Source organism: Oratosquilla oratoria, chromosome 7 (genome assembly GCF_046742065.1).
Source record: "Oratosquilla oratoria isolate Oo_2021 chromosome 7, ASM4674206v1, whole genome shotgun sequence".
NCBI lineage: Eukaryota > Metazoa > Arthropoda > Malacostraca > Stomatopoda > Squillidae > Oratosquilla > Oratosquilla oratoria.
The window spans coordinates 10,471,452-10,492,069 of record NC_134783.1 but is presented as its reverse complement, the minus strand read 5'-3'; the positions used below and the strand labels follow the sequence as shown (position 1 = coordinate 10,492,069).

The following is a 20,618-nucleotide window of genomic DNA, read 5'->3' as shown; positions in this document are numbered from 1 at the left end:
GACTGAAAGGTGATAAAGATATACATTTCTTTTCACTACCGAAAGATATAAAACTTAGAAAGAAATGGATTGAATTATGTGGCACACAATACTAGGTCATCTGGATATGTATACAGCCGTCATTTTGAAAATAACTATTTATTAGCAACATTTCCTGAAAATGTCATTCAATTGCAAATAAACAGACTAAAGAATCCGGTTAAAACATAACTGAGCTTAGTGGAGATAAAGGTCTACATATAAAATCCACGCTTGACATGTCATCCCATCTAATAACTCGTCATATTGATATAATCCATCTAATGTGAAAGCATGGAAAACATTTTCTGGCGGTCATATCTCAGATACTGATAATTTGAGGATAAGAAAGTGACACTGAGTGAATTCAATATTGTGAATATCATAGTGTAATTTCAAACTCTACCATACATACAGATGGTTTTCTTTGAAGTTTACATTTTCTTTCACCTCTCACTCTCCCCCTCTGTATTTCCTATGACGTCACGGTGGAGGTGCGCGGAGAGGGGATGCTCAACGTACTTTATAGTATTCGTTTTACCTTGCGTGATCCCACATCGGGGTTTAAAAGGAGGGCTCTTGCCGAGAGCAGAACAGCCTCACCAATCAACGCAGCAGCAACTCGCCCCCTAGCATCGATCGAGGACCAGATGTCAGGCTCGCGATATTCTCGCCTGATTCAGTGATTAAAGAGATAAAGATCACTGCGTTGATCCCTTTTCTTGGTTGTCCTTCATACCAGAACACTACACCCTATTCACTGGTCAGGCAAAGTTTCACACAATAGGGTAGAGGAATAGCATTGATCTGAAGGTCTATTTATACACCAATAGGTTCCTTCCCGTTATATGAAAGGCAGCCAGCCAAGGCATGCACGCTTCCCCTTCTACTCCAATATCCCTTTTATCTTAGCTTCTTGTGGATGAAAGGTCTTCCCTGGCCCCTGCTCAGGTCAGAAGTAATTTAGCAAGACAGTACATCTACAAGCAGCGCCAGCTGCGTCACTGACATAGTGACACCTCAGATCTTGAAAAAAAATGTTATATAATTCAATTAGAACTATGTCAAGAGTATTACCGTTCAGACATTTTCCTTCCCAACTCTACTGCGAAAATATCTTTTAGGCAAGTTGGACGTAGCTTGGGTAAAATTGTATCACCTTGTCCTACTCCTTTCGCGATCTTGATTTTTCCGTGTAGTCGAACTACGGTTGCACCTTACGAATAAATGTTCTGTAGAGAGGTATATATCTATTGTTGTACCAAGTCACATTCTAAACGTATTCCAACTGTTTCTCGACCAATTTATCCATATTTATATAGTTACATATCTGCACCATTGCATGATTCCAATTTGGAGTAGTTATACTCTATACTTGTTTTTCCGTGGTTTGTTGAAATTCTATTTGTCCGTACCTTATATTTTGATGGGAAGAAATGAAATTATCGTGTTATAATATAGAATAAATTTATACATGAATGAGCATACCGACTCACTGGGACAAAATTCTGTCATAGAAAATACCGTTTACTTTAAATATTATATATTATAATTTACAAAAATGTGTATATAACTTTATGAATATATACAAGTCTAAATAATAATTTATGGAAACTGTATTGTAATCCCTACGGAACTAAACATTGTTGTGGTTCATACCGGCGAGGGACAAAGTGAGTGGGAAGTGACAATTAAGGGGGGAAATCTTACAACACTGACTGAGTAGGTCTAAATGATGTGCGCGGTATTAGGAACGTTTGCTATGAAAATAAGGAAGTGTGATTGATTTTTGTGGTGAATTCTTTACAGTGTAATTTGAAAAATTACACCTAAAACTATTTTCTGAGCAAGTCATTGTGATTAAGGTTTTATGGTTTACTGTGACCTTGTGAAATGTATTACAAATGTATGATGCAATCCTTATTTGAATAAGTAACTGCGTGCTTGTTTGTAATAAATGTGATACCAATCGGATGATTCATGCATGATTGATAAGAGGGTGAGATGTGAATCAATTTTGTGCCATAGACGTGTAACAATGTAAATAGAAAGTTCCAAATGATCCGAGAAGTTGTGTTTTTTATGAGATGAAGTTCATTTAAATTATTATATCACATTAAAATCCAACAACAAGCTCTCTAGTCGCAGGAATATACCAGTTTCTTTTAAAATGTATTGAAGAGGCAATGAGAGCACGACGTAAACCGACTTCATTAAATTGTTCAAAGTTATCAAATGTTTCGTGTTTGCTCCATGTTTGATTCCGGGTTGAAAATACATACATGGTTGTGCAATACAAGAGGATGTGATTCAGATATGATATACTTCACATGAGAATGAGTCCTTGAAAAAAAAATCTACTCTGGTTGAATCCACTACTGTATTTATCAAATGTAGTTAACTTTCATAAACTTTGACCTTAATACTTTCATAATGAAGTTGTGCAATACAATACAGTATTTGATATTTTTCTTTAATTGGCTTATTCACAGAACAATTTGACGCCTAGTATGGCATGTTTTAATTATATGGTTATGTTCTTTGTAGGAAAGAGGCCTGAAATTTTATCCTTGGTTCAGTTAGGATAGGATTGGTTTTGCCAAATATGGGCAGGAATTCCGACAATTAGCATTTTAATTGACTGCCACATTAATCCAACATGGCCACCAAGTTATGGTGCTGATTTGAAAAAAAGAGTACAGGTAAACGTCGACTTACGATGGCATTAGGTTTCGATAGAGCCATCGTAAGACGATTTCATCGTAAGTCGATCCCCAATTTGTGTATCACTGTTCCGTGGTCACTGTACCTAGCCTACCTGTATATTAACCACCAGAGATACTGAATATAGCCTATTAAACATGTACAGTAGTTTATTTAATTATTTTTATCCTTTTTACCATATTCAAACACTATAATATGTATTTTCAGTACGGAACTTAAATCTCGCGGGCACCAGCCAATGCCAGCCATACGACGTGACGTAATAATACTCGCATCATAAAATATAGTCACCGCTTATATCGATCGTTCTCTCTTTCACCCGCGAATTTTGAAAACCACAGAGAATGGGATTCAAGGCACATTTGAGAGAATGTAAAAACACAGGGGCGACTACAATAAATATAATCAAGACGCCGATATGGCAGCGTCGCGAATAATCCACTTGCTCCTCATGACGCCTACGTGTGCGGCACCGTATGGAAGGGGTTAAATTATCATGTCGTCGTCGTCGTCGTCATCGTAAAGTCGAACAATCGTAAGTCGCGGCCATCGTAAGTCGACGTTTACCTGTATTTGTTTCTGGTGAATTTTCCACCAGGAGCCAACTTGATATGAGGAATGTCATTGTTGACAGTTCTGATTTGGATTGGCTGGGATCAATTAGGGTGGACCATGGGGCCTGTTTTTGTTAGGTGAAATTGGTCTAGAAGAAATCGAATGGATGGAAAAGTGCCTACTTATGAAATTACTGCGTGTAATTAAATATTCGGAAAAGCCGATACACGATATGTTTAAAAAAAAAATTCCCGCTGTCAGAAATAACTCATTATTATTATTTTCTAATTTGTTTTATTATTTTTGTTTTTTTAATTGACCCTCCCACCCCTTGTCTGGGGGACTACATTGGAAAATTGGGGTGTAGGGATAGGAGAAATTAACAAAACAAGCAGTATGATAGAAATGAACAATTCCATTGTTCAAGTTAGAAAGTAAATAATTTTGAAATTATGTTTTTCACCTTATCCTGACCTAACCTAACCTAACTTGGCTTGACATACCAATAACCTAAATAACTTGACCTTAAAATTTGTGAAGTTTCATCTTGTCCGCTATTTTTTTTTTTTTTTTTTTTTTTTCAATTTCTCATCCCATAATATTAATTTGAGGAAGAACATTTCTAAGAAAAGTTGTTGGAGTTATAGAAACAAAAAATATAATACAAATTGCTGTGCAAGCAGGTGAGATGAAATTTCACAAATAACCTCACCTACCTAACCTAAATGGTCGCAACAGAAATGGCACTTCGGTGGCAGGTAGCAGAAAGGTTGCAGGAATTTTTTTTCATCATCTCTTAATATTAATTTGTGGGGAAAAGGATACTGAGGAAAGTTGTAGGAGTTGTCGTAATACAAATATAAAGAAATATATAAATTGCTGTGCGAGTAGGTGAGACAAAAATTCACAAATACCCTGACCTTATATTACCTAACAGGGTGCACGTTACCAAGGCAGGAGACAAAGCCTCAATCTGTTATTGATAATGTTATGTCCTCAAGATTATCCTGATTAGTTTGCGTGCCAGTGATTGTACAGCCTGATGCAAGACCCACACTTAAGGCATTGGAGATGTGGAGCTGAAGGGCCTGCTAGCTTCTGTGGTCTTTGGTGTCTTTTCACTTAGTCCTCGTCAAGTGCATGTGGCCTTGAATTGAACTGCTCTCATGGCATACAGCATACCATTGAGCCTTGTCACTGGCCATAGTTCTGAGATAGGCCAGGTTACTGTCAAAGCTCTCGAATGCTTTGAGCCTCCAGTGGGATACATTTAACCAAACTAAAGGGTTTCCCCACTGATGGGTGTTGCCCAATCAGGTTTAAAAGGTATGTAGCTTTTTTTCCACCCAAGGTAACTTTGGGACAAATTCAGCAACAAAGAGTGATTTATGACAATAGAGATGAAAATTTTACTGATCTAAACATGGCATACTGAAAGGAAAAAATATCATACAAGATCTGTGGGCACTTGAAATTTATCCCACATTTATAAGAACTTTTTATTTGTCATGGCACAGGAGGTAAAGAGGAAAGGGAACTAGCATCAATCATTCTTCCATTAAAACTGAGGAATAGGGTCAAGTCTTAGTTGTAAGGAAAGACAGATAAATAGATTTTTTATTATTATTATTATTTATTTGTTTTTTAACCCCTTCGATACGATGACGCCTACGTAGGCGTCATGAGGAGCAAGTGGGTACGTGAGGATGCCAATGTCGGCGTCTTGATTATATTTATTGTAGTACCTGCATGACCCCCATACTCTGTAAACTGGCTTCATCATATTTTCTATGGTTATCAAAATTCATGGGTGAAAGAGAGAAGGAGCAATACAGTGGTGACTTTATATTTTATAATGTGAGTATTATGACGCAACATCGCATGTCTGGCAGCTAATGCTGCCTGCGAGATTTTGGCCCAGAGTGAAGGGGTTAAGGAAGAGGTTTAACTGAAAGAAGGTGTAGTTGAAGAGAAAGTTGGAAATTAAGTGAATTTTAGAAGAAAAATTATGTGGAAAAGGTGGTTGGGAAACAGGTTGAGTCAGGAACACATATTTTGACTAGTACAGACGCTCCTCAACTTATGTGTTAGTTACGTTCCGAATGGCCGAACGTAAGTTGAGAATGAATGTAAGTTGTTACTGTACTATACATCCGTAAATTCTATTACCGTATCTTATAAAACACCCCTAAATCATTAATAATACACATAACATTGTAAAATTATAACATTAATTTTAAATAAATTCAAGCAACATAAATTGAGATGGTGGAGGAGGAGGAGGAGGCAAGGCACGTTCAGTCTGTCGTTTGTGCCATGTAAACAATGGATGCAGCGTCATGCGTAAGTATCGTTTGAACTACGGAGAGTGCGTTAAACTAAAGAACTCACTAATTTTTTTTTTTTTACAATTTTTTTCTTTACAGTCAGTTCAAACGTAAAATCGAAAAAACGTAAAACGAATTAACGTAAGTAGAGGAGCGTCTGTAGTCAAAACATCAAGCTATATTGGTATTCCTAATTTAACCTGTGTTTCTCTACACCCATCCACTCGGATGTCTCACCTTCATATAACATGTGTATATATCTGCTAATGTGCATGATATTGTTCATGTGATTTGTTTATGTTTCCAATGAGGAGAGAGTTGATTTAATTCTTACACGAGATATTGGATGCACTCATGCAATGAAAACAAGAAATGGGATGCATATAAATAATCCAAGCCAACCAATGCATTAATTGATCTTGAACATAAGCATTATGAACTCACTTTCCCCATGCAACTTCTCTGAAAGTAATATAGGAACTGTGTGGCAGTATTTGGTTTCTTCACATTGAGCAACTAAAAACATCATGCCTCAAGTTCTATGATTCTCTTAGATTTTTTTTAGCCCACTTAATCTATGGAGCCAGCTGATGATTGCTTTGAAATCTTTAATCCTTATCAAATCCTAATACTAAGCAAAATCAGTTATAGATTCTTGGATTGCATACTGAAATGTCTTACCTATACAATCCCTCAGAATAGCCTTATATTATCTTACCTACCTGCAGAAACAATCACACAACTAACCTTTGGTGATGAAACATTGGTGCCCCAATTATATCTCCATGCCTTCCTACAAGAGACAGGACTCCTTTCCAAACTATAACAGCCCCACAATTAAAAGAGTAACACCAATACTCCTATTGCTAAACATGATACTTCCATACAAGCCTGATCACACCCAGCCAAGCCAATACATAATACATGAAATATCTCTTAGTAATGGCAAAATATTGTCCATGTGGATAGGCATGCTGATCAACTGTCAGCAGCAATAATAGTGTCTATCTGCCTTCTTTCTCCCCCCATCCTCTTCCGGTTTTAGACTTTCCACATGATATGATTTGTATTTCTGCTGTCAAGACTAGTTTGAATCCTTTCAACTACCTTAGCTATTATGATTTGTAAGGAAAACAAGTAGTACTTTACAAGGGAAAAGGGGACAAGTGTGAGTGTAGTAGTTTCAGAGGGATTGGCTTGTTAAGTGTAGTTGGGAAGGCTTATGGGAGGATCTTGATTGAGAGGATTAGGAGAGTAACAGATGGAGTAATTGGTGAGGAACAGTGTGGATTTAGGATAGGAAGAGGTTGTGTAGATCAGATTTTTGTGGTAAGACAGATATGTGAGAAAGCTATAGGAAAAGGTACGGATTTTTTTTTATTTTTTATCTGGGACAGGCTTATGACATGGTAGACAGAAAGGCACTGTGGGAGGTTTTGCAGATATATGGGATAGGAGGAAAGCTTCTAGGAGCTGTCAAGAGTTTTTATGAGAGTAGTAGAGCATGTGTCAGGATTAGAAATGGAGAGAGTGAGTGGTTCGAGGTAAAGGTGGGACTTCGTCAGGGATGAATTATGTCACCCTGGCTGTTCAACTTATATATGGATGGGGTGGTGCGAGAGGTAAATGCAAGGGTAGTGGGTCAGGGATTGAAGATGGTTAAAGAAAATGGAGAAAAGTGGGAGATGAGCAAGCTGTTGTTTGCGGACAACACTGCGTTTGTAGCAGGATCGGAGGAGGGACTGAGGAAGTTGGTGACAGAGTTTGGGAGTGTGTGAAAGAAGAAAATTGAAGATAGATGTGGGTAAAAGTAAGGTGATGAGATGTACAAGGGGTGAAAGTGGCAGCACACTGGAAGTGAGCATTAACCCCTTCGTTACCGACCCGTCAACCTTACGTAAACAAACGTTTCAAACCGTCCCACGAATGGCTGGAGCCTTATGTTTGTAAACACAGACTCTTGCCACCACATGGGTAGAAATAACCCAGAAACCAAGGCCTTGAGAGCCCTCAATACACACAGCTTATAACTGTGACTCGTGCGTGTCACAGGGAGCACGCTCGGTTCCTGGCGGTTGCACTCAGCTGTGACACGCAGGTGTCACAAAACACACATCCGGTACTCAAGGGGTTAAGGGAGAGCAACTGGAGGAAGTGGATAGTTTTAGAGACTTGGGTGCAAATGTGGCAGGAAAGGGTAGAGTGGAGGAGGTAGAATGTAGATTGAGAGGAGTAAATGCCTTGGTGGATTAAAAAGTGTAATGAGGAATAGACATTTGGGAATGGATGCTAAGAGGAGACTGTATGAAGGAGTGATTGTGCCAACAGCACTGTATGGAGCAGAAACATGGAACATGAGGAAGAGAAAAGGAGTTTGAATGTGTTTGAGATGAGGTGTCTGAGAAGTATGATGGGGGTTACTAGGCTGGATAGAGTGAGAAATGAGGAGGTAAGGAGGAGAACAGGGGTGGTAAAGGAGTTGGGAGATAGGGTTAATGAAAGAGTATTAGGATGGTTTGGACACATGGAAAGAATGAGTGAAGAAAGACTAGTAAAAGAGGTATGGAAAGCAGATGAGGGGGCGTCCGAGGATGAGATGAATGGATGGGGTGAAGGGGGCTTTGGGGAAGAGGGGAATGTCTGATGAGGAAGGACGGGAGAGGACAGAAGACAGGGGTGAATGGAGAATGGTTGTATATAGATGATGATGTGATACATGAGGTGGGATGGGGGGTAAGGTAGTATGTGTGAGAAAAATTTTGACGTAGCCCGAAGGGATTTCTCCCCGTCTTCTCCTTTTCTGCAGGGGGGTTGCCGATTTAATGAAGCGACCTTGCTGTGGATGTGCTGTGTCTTGCAACACTGCCTCTGACCCAGGGCAGTGGACAAGGTGCAGGGATGACCCATCATCCTGGAGGTGCTCAGATAAGAGGGAGGGTGGAGGGGTGTGGAGTGTATTTAGGGAGGGGATGGGTGGGAATGGTTTTATACCTTTTTCTTTTTGGCCTTGTAAGGGAGAAAAAGCCTTGGTATATGTATGTATGTATGTATTATTTTTTCTTATTTTCAGTAGCCTACAACCAAAGTACCAAAACACTAAGAATTTTATTTTAAAGTTGATAATTTCTTAAAAATTAATTTTCCTAATTTTTCTGTTTCCTCTTAGATACAACAATGGAGGAGTCTGGTTTCAAAGAAGGTTCAGCACCATTTCAGTCTCTTCATAAGAAACACACCATACAAAACATGTGAGTTTGATATGACTTTTCTTTTATGCAAAAACAAAGCTAGTTATGAGTTTCATAATTTTTATATATGTATTTTTTATATTTATTCATTTACTAATGTATTTACTCATTTTCAGTGTGTTTGACTGCAGTGATGAAAAATTAAGCAGTGCTGTAGTTGGATCTGAAGTGTCAATTGTTGTAAAACCTACAAGTCACACCTATGGCTCCTCTGCAATCACAACAAGGAACATCACAAACTACCCATGGGATCTACAGTACTTACAAGGCAGTTTAGTGGCAATGCATTGCTCAGGGGAATACATAGCATATGCCATCAAAGGTAATACTTTTGCCACTTTTTTATTAACTCGTATGCCATAGGAATAGTTGTACATAACCAATTTTATTCCAACACTAGACTATTCTACTAAGGGAATGTCACTGGTGTAGAGCTTGAGATATTCTACCCAATTATTTGCTAAAATAACTTTGCATGTTTATATGTTTAATTATCTACTATAGCTATTGTCTATTTTGGTTAATTTGTATAAGCTGTTATTGTAACTAATGAAAAAAAAATTATATGTGTGTGCAGCTCCTCAGAAGTCCAATGGCATGGTGAGAATAATGAATGTCAAGTCTGGTGATAGGGGTTTGGTCAAGAGTATACGTGGCATGGTGCGAGACATTTCCTTCGCTCATCTCAACCACCGTATTCTGCTTGCAATCACAGACCAGTTTGGAAGTCTGTATGTACATGAAGTGGTCAAGGCAGAGAAAGAGGGATCTTTAGAGTAAGTATAGGAAGAATTTTACTCATTGTGCAGTTTTCATTGAAGCACACATTTAAAGAGATTTTCACTGACAGGACATTGCATAGATTGAAATATGTTATTAATGGTAAACTCATATTAGTTTGAGGTTGGTAAGTATTTTGTTTTGTAGATAAACTAATGGAGTCTTGTCACATCTATAGATGCAGCCAGTTTGTGTTTTGTTAACTGCAACTAGTATAGGTTGAGTGATATTTTGATGCATCATACATTTTCAGTTTCATATGATTGGCTTCAAATCTTTTGAGATGTAGTAGAAACTAATCTTTATTGCATGGTAAGATTTTTTTTCTTTTTGTACAAACAGTGCAAGTTTGTTGGTGGAGATTACAAGCACAGTTAGTAAAGCGAGTGATAACCACAGAGTTATCTGGTGTTCATATATCCCAGATGAGCAAATCGTGGAGGAGGATAATGGCGAAGCTGCATATCTGTTAGCTCTCACACATGGATGCCAGGTAAATAGCTAGTTAGATGTTAGTAGGCATGTGAAATTTCTATGTTTTCATGAAATTCCATATATTTAAGAATGCTCTCACTCACAGTTTGGCATTATTTCCACTTTTTTTTTTCCCAAACTAAAAAAAAGTATTGGCTCGTAATAATTTTGTTCTGTTCTGGATTGATATTTAATGCATGAGAACTTAATTCACTACAGTATACACCAGGTTGCACTATTTGAAGCTAAAAAATGCATGACTTCATCGTAGGAGGGACACACACATGGAAGGACCTGAAGTTGAGAAAATGGTATATCACAAAGAAGGAAACAAAACAGATAGAAGAAGGAAAAAAAAATTAGCATATACCAACATTGACAGAATGATCTCAGGAATGAATGAACTGAATGATTACCTGGCATCAGAAAAGCCAGACATAATGGGAATAGTGGAAACAAAATTGAAAGGGAATCTACCACCTAACACAGTGGGACAAGGTCTATATAACTGCTGGATGAAGAACAGAAAGGAAAAAACAAGGAGGGGGAGCACCAATTCTGACCAAGAAAGACTTAAATGTGAAAAAGATAACAGAAGGAAGAAATAATGTAGAGTCAATTATGATAAAGATAGAAAACCACATTAAAAGTAGAATTTTTTTAGTAGTGTATGTGCCCCCTAAAACACAGGCCTGGACAGAACATGATCATTCCAAATTGTTAGAAGATACGAAACATGAACTAACTGATATACTGAAAGAAAGAGGAAATACAGTAGTTATGGGTGATTTTAATTCCAAAGAAATATGTTGGGAAGAATTGACAGTGAGGGGTGGAGAGGACATATGGGGCAGCATGCTACTCGATATGACCATTGAATACACATTGACCCAATGGATAAAGGAAAATACCAGATACAGAAACAATGAGGAACCTTCGAGACTGGATTTAGTGCTCATAACAGAACCCGAAATTGTAGACAGAATAGAACACCATTAGGAAAGAGTGACCATGTACTAATAGAATTTGAATTAAAAGAGCAAATGGACCTAAGAAGAAATGAGAAACATAGAATAGGAAGACCAATGTATAGCAAAACGAATTTTGAGAAACTTAAAGAATTTTTTCAAAATGCAAACTGGGAAAAATTCCTTAGTGAGGAAACAAGGATGGAAGAGAAATGGAATATACTAAAGGAAATTTATAATGAGGGTGTGATCAAATATGTTCCACAACAAAAGCAAGAAAGAATATACATAAAAAACTGGTACAACAAAAAATGTAGTGAAGCCAAGGATAAAAGAGACAAAGCCTGGAAAAAATGGAAAAAAGACAAAAAAGAGCAAATGGCAAACATACATCAAACTAAGAAACGATTATGTAAAAATATGCAGGGAGGAAAAGAGAAATTATGAAAAGGAAATTATAGAAAAATGTAAGGATCAGCCAAAGCTATTTTACAGATATGTGAATGGTAAACTGAAAAACAAACAAGAAATAGAAAAACTACGCCAAGGAAGTCATGAATACACAAAAGAACAAGAAATGGCAGAAATTATGAGTAACCACTTCAAATCGGTTTTCACAATTGAGAACTCACCTAACTGTGAAGGAATAGAAAAACAGAATTCCCCCCAAATGAAGGAAATAACCGTAACAAAAAAGGAAATCAGTGACCAAATAAAAAACCTAGATGTTAGAAAATCGCATGGTCCGGATGGAATTGCAAATTGGATACTAAAGGAATGCGTGGAGAAACTAACAGATAAAATACACACTATAAATAAATACTTGCTCAAAGAAGGAAAAGTATCACAAGAGTGGAAAAATGCAAACATTGTACCAGTATATAAAGGAGGAAGTAAGGAAGATCCAACTGACTACAGACTGGTCTCCCTAACAAGCACAGTAGCTAAAATATGTAAAAAAGTTATTAAAAGTAGATGGGTTAAACATTTGGAAGAAAAATCTATACTAAACCCAAGCCAATTTGGATTTAGACAAGGAAGATCACGTACAACAAATCTAATCTGCTTCTCTTCGAGAATAATAGATATAATAGATGAGAGAGATGGATTGGCAGACTGTGTCTATCTAGATCTACAAAAGGCATTTGACAAGGTACTGCACAAAAAATTGATAGGTAAATTAGAATCAATAGGTGGCATTGCAGGTAATTTATTGAAATGGATGGAAGACTTCCTGACTGGGAGAAAAATGAAGGTGGTAATTAGACAAATACTCGAAATGGGAAGAAATTATAAGTGGTGTTCCACAAGGGTCAGTACTGGCTCCAATCATGTTTGCCATATACATAAATGACATGGACGAAGGAGTAGAATGTTATATGAATTTCTTCGCAGATGATACAAAAATATTAAAGAAAGTATCAACAAGTGAGGACTGTGACTCCCTGGACACAATCTGGAAATGGACTCAAAAGTGGGAGGTGAACTTTAATATCAAGAAGTGTAGCATAATGGAGTTTGATAAAAGCAAAAACAGAATATCAAAAAATTACAAAATAGGTGAAAAAAAAAAAAAAGTGCACTCGGAAAGGGACCTTGTAGTGATAATCAGCAATGACATGACACCGAACAGGCATGTAAACAAAATAGTAGGTGAAACATACATACATACATATACCAAGGCTTTTCCCCCTTCCAAGGGAGGTAGCCAAAAAGGGAAAGGCATAAAAACACTCCCACCCATTTCATCCCTACATACACTCCACACCCCTCCCACCCTCCCTCTCATCTGAAACATACAACCTACTAAGGTCAATGACAGTGGCATTTGAATACTTGGATGAAGAAATGATAAAAAAAATATTAGTCACATCTGGAATATGCAGCAACATTATGGACACCCAGTACTAAAAAGGATATAAGAAAACTAGAAAGAATACAGAGAGCAACAACAAGCGTTTACAAGAGTAGTAGAGCTTGTGTTAGGATTAGAAATGGAGAGAGTGAATGGTTTGAGGTAAAGGTGGGACTTTGTCAGGGATGTGTTATGTCACCCTGGGTGTTCAATCTTTACATGGAAGGGGTGGTGCGAGAGGTGAATGCAAGGGTAGTGGGTCAGGGGTTGGAGATGATTAAAGAAAATGGAGTAAAGCAGGAGGTGAGCCAGTTGTTGTTTGCTGACGACACTGCGCTTGTAGCAGGATCAGAGGAGGGATTGAGGAAGTTAGTGACAGAGTTTGAGAAGGTATGTGAAAGAAGGAAGCTGAAGATAAATGTGGGTAAGAATAAGGTGATGAGATGTACAGGGAGAGAGAGTGACAGCAGGCTGGAGGTGAGCATTAAGGGTGAAAGACTGGAGGAAGTGGATAGTTTTAGATATTTGGGTGTGAATGTGGCAGGAAAGGGAGGAATGGAGGTGGAGGTAGAATGTAGATTGAGAGAAGCGAGTAAATGCCTTGGTGGTTTGAAACGTGTAATGAGAAATAGACATCTGGGAATGGATGCTAAGAGGAGGTTATATAAAGGAGTGATTGTACCAACAGTATTGTACGGGGCAGAAACATGGAACATGAGAGAGGAAGAGTGAAGGAGTTTGAATATGTTTGAGATGAAATGTCTGAGAAGTATGATAGGGGTTACTAGGCTAGATAAGAGGGAGGGTGGAGGGGAGTGGAATATATAGGAAATGGAATGGGTGGGAGTGGTTTCTATGCCTTTTTCTTTTTGGCTACCCCCCATGTAGGGGGAAAATGCCTTTGGTATATGTATGTATATGTAATAACAAAGTTGGCACCAGCTCTTTCCAAATTAACATACGAACAAAGATTATCGAAGCTAGAACTACCAACACTAGAGTAAAGAAGAGAAAGAGGTGATCTACTGACTATATATAGAATCATGAAAGGAGTGGAAGTCCTTGACAGAAAAGATTTACTAAAAAATGACAATGGAAAAACAAAAGGTCATGAAAAGAAACTCAAAAAGGACAACTATAGAAGAGATAGGAAAAAGAATAGCTTCTCACACAGAATGCTGGATATATGGAATAACTTAGATGAAAAAACAGTGTGTGCAAATACTATTCACAATTTTGAAAATAAAATTAATGCTGAAAGATACAAAGACGGGTCACCACGAGTGCTCCCTTCCCGTATAATACAACTAGGTAAATACACACACACTTGGAAGAGAACAAAATACGAAATTCTAAACAATTTTGTTTTAGAAGTGGAAGATCATGCACATACATTTACCAAGGCTTTTTCCCCCCTTACAAGGGAGGTAGCCAAAAAGAAAAAGGCATAAACACAATTCCCACCCATTTCATCCCTAAACACACTCCATTCCCCTCCACCCTCCCTCTTATCTTGGCACCTCCTGGATGACAGGTCATCCCTGCACCTTGTCCACTACTCTGGGTCCGAGGCAGTGTTGCAAGATACAGCACATACACAGAAAGGCTGCTTCATTAAATCGGCAACCCCCCCTGCAGAAAAAGAGAAGACGGGGAGAAATCCCTTTGTGCTGCGTCAAATTTTTCTCACACATACTACTTCACCCCATCCCCCCCACCCATTCCACCTCATACATCACAACTTCATCTATATACAACCATTCTCCATTCACCCCTGTCTTCTGTCCTCTCCCATCCTTCCTCAACAGACATTCCCCTCTTCCCCAAAGCCCCCTTCACCCCATCCATCCATCTCATCCTAGGATGCCCCCTCATGTTCACTCCCTCCACATCTGCCTTCCATACCTCTTTTACTAGTCTTTCTTCATTCATTCTTTCCATTTGACCAAACCATCCTAATACTCTTTCATCAACCCTATCTCCCAACTCCCTTTCCACCCCCGTTCTCCTCCTCATCTCCTCATTTCTCACTCTATTCAGCCTGGTAACCCCTATCATACTTCTCAGACACCTCATCTCAAACACATTCAAACTCCTTCCCTCTTCCTCTCTTATGTTCCATGTTTCTGCTCCATACAGTGCTGTTGGCACAATCACTCTTTCATACAGTCTCCTCTTAGCCTCCATTCCCAAATGTCTATTCCTCATTACATTTTTTAATCCACCAAGACATTTACTCGCTCCTCTGTCTACATTCTACCTCCACTCCACCCTTTCCTGCCACATTTGCACCCAAGTATCTAAAACTATCCACTTTCTCCAGTCGCTCTCCCTTAATGCTCACTTCCAGTCTGCTGCCACTTTCACCCCTTGTACATCTCATCACCTTATTTTTACCCACATTTATCTTCAGGTTTCTTCTTTTACTCACTCTTTCACTCACTTTCTCCTTTCACACCCCCCCCCCCCCCCCAAAAAAAAAAAAAAAAAAAAAAAAATTACATATACCAAGGGTTTTTCCCCCTTTCAAGGGAGGTAGTCAAAAAGAAAAAGGCATCAAATCATTCCCACCCATTCCATCCCAAAATACACTCCACTCCCATCCACCCTCCCTCTTATCTTAGCACCTCCTGGATGACGGGTCATCCCTGCACCATGTCCACTGCCCTGGGTCAGAGGCAGTGTTGCAAGACACAGCACATCCATAGCAATGCCGCTTCATTAAATCGGCGACCCCCCCCCTCTCTGCCCCCCCCCCCATGCATAAAAGAAGATGGGGGAGTAATTCCTTTGTGCTGTGTCAAATTTTGCTCACACATACAACCTCACCCCCCATCCCCCCACCCATTCCACCTCATGCATCACATCATCTCTCCCTTCCTTCCTCAACAGACATTCCCCTCTTCCCCAAAGTCCCCTTCACCCCATCCATCCATCTCATCCTAGGACGTCCCCTCATGTTCACTCCCTCCACATCTGCCTTCCATACCTCTTTTACTAGTCTTTCTTCACTCATTCTTTCCATGTGTCCAAACCATCCTAATACTCTTTCATCAACCCTATCTCCCAACTCCCTTTCCACCCCTGTTCTCCTCTTCACCTCCTCATTTCTCACTCTATCTAGTCTAGATAGACAAAGTACCACACAAAAATCTACTAAGAAAAATTTAAGTAAGAGGTGGAATACAATGAAAGTTATTGGAATAGGTAAAAGATTTCTTGAACGGAAGAAAAATGAGGGTGTTACTTAGAGATAGGAACTCAAATTGGGAAGATAAAAGTGGAGTCCCACAAGGCTCTGTATTGGCTCCAATAATGTTTGCTATTTATATAAATGATATGGATGAAGGTGTGGAATGTTATATGAACTTCCTTGCAGATGATGCAAAACTATTAAAGAGAGTAAGTACAGAGGAAGACTGCAAATCTTTTAAAGAAGACCTGGAAAAAGTCTGGAAATGGAGTCAGAAGTGTGAAGTGAACCTCAACATTAAGAAATGTAGCATAATGGAATTTGGAAAAAGCAAAAATAGAATATTGTGTCAATATAAAATTGGTACAAAGGAAGTAAAAAAAGTAAACTCAGAAAGGGACCTAGGAGTAACTATCTCAAATGACATGGCACCAGACAAACATGTCAACAAATTAGTTGGAGAAACTTTTAACTTATTAAGATTAATGAAAGTAGCCTTTGACTACATGGATGAAGAAATGATAAAGGAAATACTAGTTACACTAATAAGACCAAAATTAGAGTACACTGCGACACTATGGACACCTAGTTCTAAAAAAGCATAAAGAGACTAGAAAGAATTCAAAGAGCAACGACAAAGATGGCACCAACACTTGCCAATTTGACATACGAACAAAGACTGGATAAACTAAATCTACCAACCCTAGAACAAAGAAGAGAAAGAGGTGATTTGCTAACCATCTCCAGAATTATGAAAGGGATAAATTCTTGGCAGAGATGACTAACTAAAGTGGGACAGAAGAAAAACAAGAGGACACGAGAAGAAACTTAAGAAGGACAGTTACAGAAGAAATCTGAAAAAGAATAGCTTCCCACACAAAGTGATAGATATCTGGAACAAACAGAATGAGGAAACAGTGAGTGCTAAAACTATACACGACTTTAAGAACAAACTGGATGCAGAAAGATACAAAAGTGGGTCACTGCGAGCATAGCTCTCTTCCCATAAAATACAACTAGGTAAATACACACACACACACTATGTTTTAATTTGGATTTAGACACTGAAGATCATGTGCCACAAACTTGATTTGCTTTTACTCGAGGCTAACAGAAATAATGCAAGAAAGGGACAGATGGGCTGAATGTGCTTTCCTAGATTTACAAAACACATTTGATAAAGTACCACACAAAAAGCTAATAACAAAAATTGAAATAATAGGTGGTATACAAGGAAAGTTATTGAAATGGAAGATTTCTTGAACAGGAGAAAAATGAGGGTAGTACTTAGAGACAAATACTCGACCTGGGAAGAAATGATAAGTGGAGTCCCACAAGGTTCTGTATTGGCTCTGATAATGTTTACCATATATACAAATGACATGGATGAAGGTGTGGAATGTTGTATGCACTTCTTTGCAGATGATTGCAAAACTACTAAAGAAAGTAAGTACAGAGGAAGACTGTGAATCACTACAGAGAGACCTGGATAAAATCTGGGAATAGAGTCAAAAGTGGGAAGTGGACTTCAACATCAAGAAATGTATAATGGAGTTTGAAAAAGTAAAAAGTAAAAAAAGTTATCTCAGTAATGGGCCTAGGAGTAATTATCAGCAAAGACATGTTACGGGACGAGCATATCAACAAAATAGTCTGAGAAACTTTCAACTTACTAAGATCATTGAAAATGACCTTTGACTACTTGAATGAGGAAATGGCAAAGAAAATGTTAGTCACACTGATAAGACCAAGATTGGAGTATGCTGCGACACTATGGACATCCAGTACAAAAAAGAATACAAAGAAATTAGAAAGAATTCAAAGAGTAACGACAGAGATGGCACCAACACTCCAAATTGACATAAGAACAAAGATTGTCCAAACTGGAACTACCAACCCTGGAACAAAGAAGAGAAAGGGGAGATCTACTGACCATTTACAGAATTATGAAAGGGATGGAAGCCCTTGATAGAGAAGATTTACTAAAGTGGGATAAAAGAAAAACAAGAGGACATGAAAAAAAACTCAAAAAGGATAGTTATAGAAGAGATCTGGAAAAGAATAGTTTTCCACACAGAATGGTAGATATCTGGAACAACTTGGATGAGGCAACAGTGTGTGCAAAAACTATACAAGAATTTAAGAACAAACTAAATGCTGAAAGATACAAAGACAGGTCACTACGAGCATAGCTCTCTTCCCATATAATACAACTAGCTAAATACTAGGTAGTACAACAGATGATGCAAAACTACTACAGAAAGTACAGAGGAAGACTGTGAATCACTACAGAAAGACCTGGAGTCTGGGAATGGAGTCAAAAGTGTGAAGTAAACTTCAACATCAAGAAATGTATAGTGGAGTTTGGAGAATGTGAAAATAGAATATCAGGGCAATATGAAATTGGTACAAAGGAAGTAAAAAAAGTAAGCATGGAAAGGAAGCTAGGAGTAATTGTCAGCAAAGACATGTCACCAGACAAGCATATCAACAAAATAGTTGGAGAAACCTTCAATTTACAAATGAAAGTGGCCTTTGACTACTAGGATGAGGAAATGGTAAAGAAAATATTAGTCACACTGGTAAGACCAAGGTTGTAGTATGCCACGATACCATAGGCACCCAGTACAAAAAAGAATATAAAGAAATTAGAAAGAATCAAAAGAGCAAAGACAAAGATGGCACCAACACACTCTTAATTGACATATGAACAAAGATTGGCCAAACTGGAACTACCAACCCTGGAACAAAAAAGAGAAAAGGAGATCTACTGACCATTTACAGAATTATGAAAAGGATGGAAGTCCTTGACAGAGAAGATTTAAAGTGGGATAAAAGAAAGACAAGAAGACATGAAAAGAAACTCAAAAAGGAGATCTGAAAAAGAATAGTTTCCCACACAGAGTGGTAGATATCTGGAACAAATTGGATGAGGCAACAGTGTGTGCAAAAACTATACAAGAATATAAGAACAAACTTGATGCTGAAAGATATAAAGACGGGTCACTATGAGCATAGCTCTCTTCCCATCTAATACAACGTGCTTGACATTAGGAAATTGCACGGCCCAGATGGAATTGCAAATTGGATGCTAAAAGAATGCAAAGAAGAACTAATGGCCAAAATATACAACATAACAAGTTGCTCACTCAAAGAAGGAAAAATACCAAAAGACTGGAAAAATGCCAACATTGTACCAATATATAAAGAAACAAAGTAGAACCAACTAATTACAGACCAGTCTCCCTCACAAGCAAGTAGAGCTTGCGTTAGGATTAGAAATGGAGAGAGTGAATGGTTTGAAGTAAAGGTGGGACTTTGTCAGGGGTGTGTTATGTCGCCCTGGCTGTTCAATCTTTACATGGATGGGGTGGTGCGAGAGTGGGTCAGGGGTTGGAGATGATTAAAAAAAATGGAGAAAAGTGGGAGGTGAGCCAGTTGTTGTTTGCCGACGACACTGCGCGTGTTGCAGGATCAGAGGAGGGATTGAGGAAGTTAGTGACAGAGTTTGAGAAGGTGTGTGAAAGAAGGAAGCTGAAGATAAATGTGGGTAAGAGTAAGGTGATGAGATGTACAATGGGAGAGAGTGACAGTAGGCTGGAAGTGAGCATTAAGGGTGAGAAACTGGAGGAAGTGGATAGTTTTAGATACTTGGGTGCCAATGTGACAGGAAAGGGAGGAGTGGGGGTGGAGGTAGAATGTAGATTGAGAGAAGCGGGTAAATGCCTTGGTGGATTAAAAAGTGTAATGAGAAATAGACATCTGGGAATGGATGCTAAGAGGAGGTTATATGAAGGAGTGATTGTACCAACAGCAATGTACGGGGCAGAAATACAGAAATGAGAAATACAGAAAAGAGAGACTGGTATATAGCAAAATGGACTTTGTGAAACTTGGGGAAATTATTCAAGAAGCAAGCTGGGATAAATTTCACAATGAAAAGACACGAGTGGAAGAAAAATGGAAGATTCTGAAAGAAATCTATAATGAAGGTGTGGATAAATATATATCAAGACAAAAACAGGAAAAGGAATATAATAAGTGCTGGTTTAACAGAAAGTGCAGCGAGGCAAGTAAGAGATAAAGCTTGGGAAAAAATGGAGAAAAGAGAAAAATCCCTAGAAAGTAGCAAATATATATCTATGTAAGGAATGAATATGTAGAAATAAGCAAGGAAACAAAGAAGTTATGAAAAAGACATAATAGAAAATGTAAGTATCAACCAAAACTATTCTATAGATATGTGAATGGTAAATTGAAAAACGAGCATGAAATAGAGAAACTATGCCAGGGGAAAATGGAATACACAGAAGATATAGAAATGGCCGAGTTCATGAGTAAACATTTCAAATCTGTTTTTACTAGAGAAAAAGTATGACACTGGGATGAAGGGCGAGAGGTGAAATCCCCTCCTGTGTGGGAAATAATAGCAATACGAGCTGAAATAGTGGATCAAATAAATAACAAGCCTTGATG

General features: G+C 38.3%; 1 protein-coding gene across 4 annotated transcripts in view; it reads left to right on the top strand.

Moving 5' to 3' along the window:
- Positions 1–1,662: 1,662 nt before the first annotated feature.
- Positions 1,663–20,618, top strand: part of Ge-1 (Enhancer of mRNA-decapping protein 4 homolog Ge-1) — a 166,085-nt gene continuing 147,129 nt past the window's right edge. For 2 of the 4 annotated variants that reach the window (XM_076187799.1, XM_076187798.1), the window contains exons 1-5: positions 4,581–4,623; positions 8,791–8,872; positions 8,989–9,194; positions 9,450–9,648; positions 9,995–10,145. In XM_076187799.1, the coding sequence (XP_076043914.1) occupies positions 4,596–4,623; positions 8,791–8,872; positions 8,989–9,194; positions 9,450–9,648; positions 9,995–10,145 (666 nt within the window). In that variant the 5' untranslated portion in view covers positions 4,581–4,595. Of the gene's footprint in view, positions 1,741–4,580; positions 4,624–8,790; positions 8,873–8,988; positions 9,195–9,449; positions 9,649–9,994; positions 10,146–20,618 lie in introns of those variants that run through there. The other 2 variants (XM_076187801.1, XM_076187800.1) reach the window with 2 other exon arrangements.